The 4635-nt window shown below is 62.4% G+C and overlaps 1 protein-coding gene across 7 annotated transcripts in view; it reads left to right on the top strand.

The window, feature by feature from the left end:
* The first annotated feature begins 2548 nt into the window (after positions 1 to 2548).
* Positions 2549 to 4635, top strand: part of TPM3 (tropomyosin 3) — an 18744-nt gene continuing 16657 nt past the window's right edge. For 3 of the 7 annotated variants that reach the window (XM_014310544.2, XM_005429395.2, XM_031063956.1), the window contains exons 1-2: positions 2553 to 2745; positions 3122 to 3247. In XM_014310544.2, coding sequence (XP_014166019.1) covers positions 2632 to 2745; positions 3122 to 3247 — 240 coding nt within the window. In that variant the 5' untranslated portion in view covers positions 2553 to 2631. Of the gene's footprint in view, positions 2746 to 3121; positions 3248 to 4635 lie in introns of all 7 variants that reach the window. The other 4 variants (XM_031063957.1, XM_005429394.3, XM_005429393.2 and 1 more) reach the window with 3 other exon arrangements.

The following is a 4635-nucleotide window of genomic DNA, read 5'->3' as shown; positions in this document are numbered from 1 at the left end:
TGGCTCTTGTTATTGACAGGGCTGGCGGCTGCTGGGCCAGCACCCCTCCCCACAGCCCTTCATTAGCTCGGCTGTCAGGCTGCATCACATCACCCAGTGCCACACACACGCCCCCGGCTCTGGCACTGCTGCTGCCACGTGTGTCCCTGCTGTCCCCACTGCCACCTCATCGCGGCTGAAGCCCCTGACCCCCAAGGCCAGGCTGTGCCCCTGTCTTTCCCATGGCAATCAGGATTCTGGCTGCCCCATGTCCTGTCCCATTGGTCCCCCAAAGGCTGAGCCCCTACAAAGCCCCCAGTGCCATTCCCGGGGCTGATGTGTTCTGCTGCAGCAAAGCACTGCTGTGGTGCGGGAAGGCTGTTCTTGCAGCACTCCATGATATCCCATGTGCCCTTGTCACTGGGCACCACCACCCTGGTCCCAGCAGCTGCCTCAGTGTGGATTGGGGTCCTACCTCAGCCACCCAGCATGGATGGGGCCACATCCTCAACATGGATGCAGCAAGGTGACAGGCAGCTCCTTGGAAGAGATAGCCCTGTGAGTTCAGCAGCTCCCCAAAGCAAGGGGATGTGAGGCACAACTCCCCCGTGTCATGGGGCTCGTCCTTGGGCAGGGTCATGTGCAGCAGCCCCTTGGTGGCACAGGGCCCACAGGCCAGGGCTGGCCCCCAGTATTGACAGCCCTGCTAATGACAGGGAGTGTCACCAGGGGCAGGAGCAGGCGGCGCGGGGCCATCGACCGCATCGACCGGCAGCAAGGGCGCGGGGGTCCGTGCAGGGGGCAGGGGGACGTCAATGGGTGGTAATTAATGGGAACGAGGCCACGTGTGTGGGGCCAGGGCTGTCGCTGGCCACGTCCCTCTGCTCGGTGCAGCCGAGCACGGTTATAAACGGCGGCCAGGCGACCCCCAAGCCAGAGCACAGCAGAGTTCCCCAAGCCGGCCCAGGTGAGATGGTGATGGATGTGGGGTCCCTTTGGCCCCAGCGCTGCCTGCCATGGCATGCTGCTCCATGCCAGCGCATGTCACGGTGTGCCCTGACATGCCATGCCAGGAGACCAAGCCTGCACTGCTCTGCTCCGGCTTCATCCCGGCCACAGGACGCCTCCTGCTTCAGCACGGCATCCCGAGCAGCCCAGCACCAGCACAGCTGCCCAGCAGGCTCCAGGCACTGAGGTGAGGTTGGGTGCTGTCTCTGCAGTGCCTCGGGGGTTATACCTGGGTACCACTCCCACCCCAGCTCTCAGCATGTTCTTCTTTTTCTCTTACAGGTGGCTGAGCTCCGGGTCCTCCCGCCTCCATCTGCCCCTGTCTCTGTCTGATATGTTTGATATTAGGTTGTTTTATTGGAAAACCAACTAAATATCAAACATATTCTTACAGCGCCAGGGATGCCCAGCACCGACTTGGCCAGATGCTGCCTATGCCATGTCTCAGGCAGGGGGACCCTCTGCACCCTGTCCTGCACCCTCTGCTAGTCCTCACTGCCACAATAAAACCTGTCTGCCCATCTCCATGGGATTGAGAGGGGGAGTCCAGAGCCGTCCTGGGGGTTGGCGGAGGTTTGGGATGGCAGCGGGGTCAACGCTTGCCACCTGTCCCCCCGCTCACGCCAGGGATGATGGCAATACAAAGGCCCGTGGCCCTGTGCCCAGCACTGCCTCCACTGCCCTGCCATGGGGGTGTTATTTATGGAGGTGCAGCCACTGCTCAGGGCCCTTGGTAGGCACTGTCCCCTCCAGTGGCCTGCCCAGGTTACCCAGAGTGGCCACCAGGTCTCTGTCCCTGGGTCCCTGGGTGCTGACCCCTTTAGCCCTCAACATCTCCCATCTTCCAAGGGAGATCCTAACCTGATTTATGGGGCCATTGGGACCTCTGGGCCGGCACAAGGAGGCTGCAAATCCCTCAGCTGTGGATGAAGTGCCACCACTTGCCCTGAGAATTCCTCGCTGTGCCTGGGGAATCTGCTCCTCCAGCTGCCAACAGCATCCTCCCCCTCAGCACCAAGCACCACCACAGCTGGAGCTGGGCTTGGGGCTCAGCAGGCTCCCGGGGGGCTCTGCCCCTGGCATTGGGGACAGTTTCCCCTGCTGCTCCCTGCAGAGCCGAACACTCTCAGCCAAGCCCCTGCTCCCAAAATAGTGCCAGGATGATCTTGCCCTTTTCTATGCCGCCCCCAGGCAGGGGTAAATGTCAGCCCAGGGCCACCAAAACATCCTAAGGAGGACGCAAATGGGGGGCGAGGACTTCGTGCCGGTTCTGCACGGACCCAGTTCAACGTCCTGAGGAAGCACTCGGGGCACCAGCCAGGGTGTCCCATTGCACAGGGGGAGGGGGCACCTGGAACAATGCAGGACCCCCTCTCACAGACCTGCTGCTGCTTTTTATAACAGCCCAGCTGTCCTCGGGAGCCCAAATAAGGCTGTGACCACCCGGAGCCCCCAGGACACACAATGGGTCCCGAGCACAGACTTTTTGGGAAGGTGGGGAGGCGGGTCAGCCCAAGAAAGGCAAAGCCACTGTGCTGGGCAGAGCTGATAAACGGTCAGTGGGGCACAGGCACCACAGCTGCCCTAGCCCCCCATTGTCTGTGTGCATCCTGCTGCACACAGCTGCCCCGTGGCCCAGCGAGGATGGAGGCCATCAAGAAGAAGATGCAGATGCTGAAGCTGGACAAGGAGAACGCCCTGGACCGGGCAGAGCAGGCAGAGGCTGAGCAGAAGCAAGCGGAGGAGCGGAGCAAGCAGGTAGGGCAGAGAGCCACAGCGCCCAGCCCAGGGGTGGTGGGGGTGCCTGTGCTGGGTTATGCTGAGCCCAAGACCCAACAGAGACTCTGCCTGGGGTATGGGAGTGTGTTGTATTGCACTAAATCGTTTATTTAGTTGTAAGAGTGTGACAGCTGCCACTATCCCCCAGCTCAAGGGCACTCCGAGGGTGGGACAGCCCTGGACAGCCCTGGGGTGTGGGAATGGGGTGGACACTGTGAGGCAGAGCTGGCCCCAAGGAAAGGGCAGGAGGGATGCCATGGGGCAGAGCTGAGCCTGGGATGGGGCAGGCAGGGCTCTCTTGGGGTGCAGGGGCTCAGAGTGGTGCCCACCTGTGGTGACACCACTGTCCTTCCAGCTGGAGGATGAGCTAGCTGCCATGCAGAAGAAGCTAAAGGGGACAGAGGATGAACTGGACAAGTACTCTGAGGCCCTGAAGGACGCCCAGGAGAAGCTGGAGCTGGCAGAGAAGAAGGCAGCAGACGTATGTATGGGGTGCAGGGTGGAAGCTGAGCGCTGCTTTACCCTCTTCCTGGTGGGACTGCAGCCCTTCCCTATGCCCTGGGGACACAGGAAGGTCCGGCTCAGTGTGCTCCCGGTAAGACCGTGTAGGCGCCCAGGAGCAGAGAATGGCCCTGTGAAGGACGAATCCGGAGGGCAGAGCTGGGCAGCGAGCAGCCCAAGTGCGGGACACGGGGTCTGCGTGTCTCCGGGAAACTCTGAGTCACGCCTGGGGGTGGTGGAGCCGAGCTCCGGGAAGGAGGAGGAGGAGGGGAGAGCCCTCATCCCCCTGCAGGCGGGGGCTCATGGGCAGCGTGAGCATTGCACAGCCCGGCTATTGTTGTCCGCTGTTTCCAGGAAAACAATGGTGCGAGCGGTGCAGGGTTTCAGCCGGCGGCGGCATCGAGAGGCATGAGGCCCCGCTCGTCACCTGTCAGGACCTGGCAGTCCTTGAGAGGCCGGGATGCCTCAGGCTCCGGTGTCAGAGCCACGCAGCCCGGCTCTGATGCGGAGAAGGCAGGAGCGGTCCTCTCCCACCGCGCTCCTGGGGGAGTGCCTGAGCCCCAGCACAGCGCCCGGGCTGCTCTCGCTGGGAGCTCCGGAGCCCTGGAGCTTTGCTGCAGGTCCCTGCACTGGAACTGGCTTGTGTCGAGTGCAGCACTGCAGAGCTCTTGCTGCCCTCACACCCTTCTTGCCCCTCTTTGTCCTTGCTTGCATTTTCCCCGCTGTCACCACATCCCCACTTGGATCCCTCTCTGTGCACCTGCAGCCCCTTTTCCTGGCTGCTGCCCCCAGCGTGGCCCATGGGGGTCCCCCACTTTCCCCCTGGCTCTGGGAAGTGGAGGGATTTTGCACCCTGGAGCATTGAAAGGGCAGAGCTGCCTCCCGGGTGCTTCCAGCCCAACAGAGCCCTTTGGATTCCCACCTCAGCCCTGGAAACGTGCCATGCCACACTGCGCCATGCCAGGCAAATGCTGCCGCAGCAAGTACCTGCCTGGCTGCCCAGGGTTTCAAGCAGCAGCCTGGAGCCTTTCCCTTCTATCCCCACACTTAAAGCATTGACAAATAGGGGAATGAGAGGGGGGAATGAGAGCAGTATCAGGGCTCGGTGATGTGTTTACCGAGTTCTTGGGGGGCTCCATGACCCTCATGCCACGGAGGAACCCAGCTCCCAGCTCTGACAAACACTGATCTTCGCAGCGTTATCCTCCTGACACGGGAGGGTTCTCACCTTGGATCTCGCACATGGAAGCGGAGCGGGAGCCTGGCGGCCGCAGCCCTGCCCTGGGTGGGGTGAAGGAGCGGGATGTGCTGCAGGGCTGTGGGCTCCGGGCCCGCAGACTCCGGGGCTCCCCAGGGGCGGCAGTGCCC

This window comes from Geospiza fortis, unplaced genomic scaffold (assembly GCF_000277835.1).
Source record: "Geospiza fortis unplaced genomic scaffold, GeoFor_1.0 scaffold387, whole genome shotgun sequence".
NCBI lineage: Eukaryota > Metazoa > Chordata > Aves > Passeriformes > Thraupidae > Geospiza > Geospiza fortis.
Note: the sequence above shows the minus strand (reverse complement) of the source record. Positions and strands in the feature narration are given on the sequence as shown.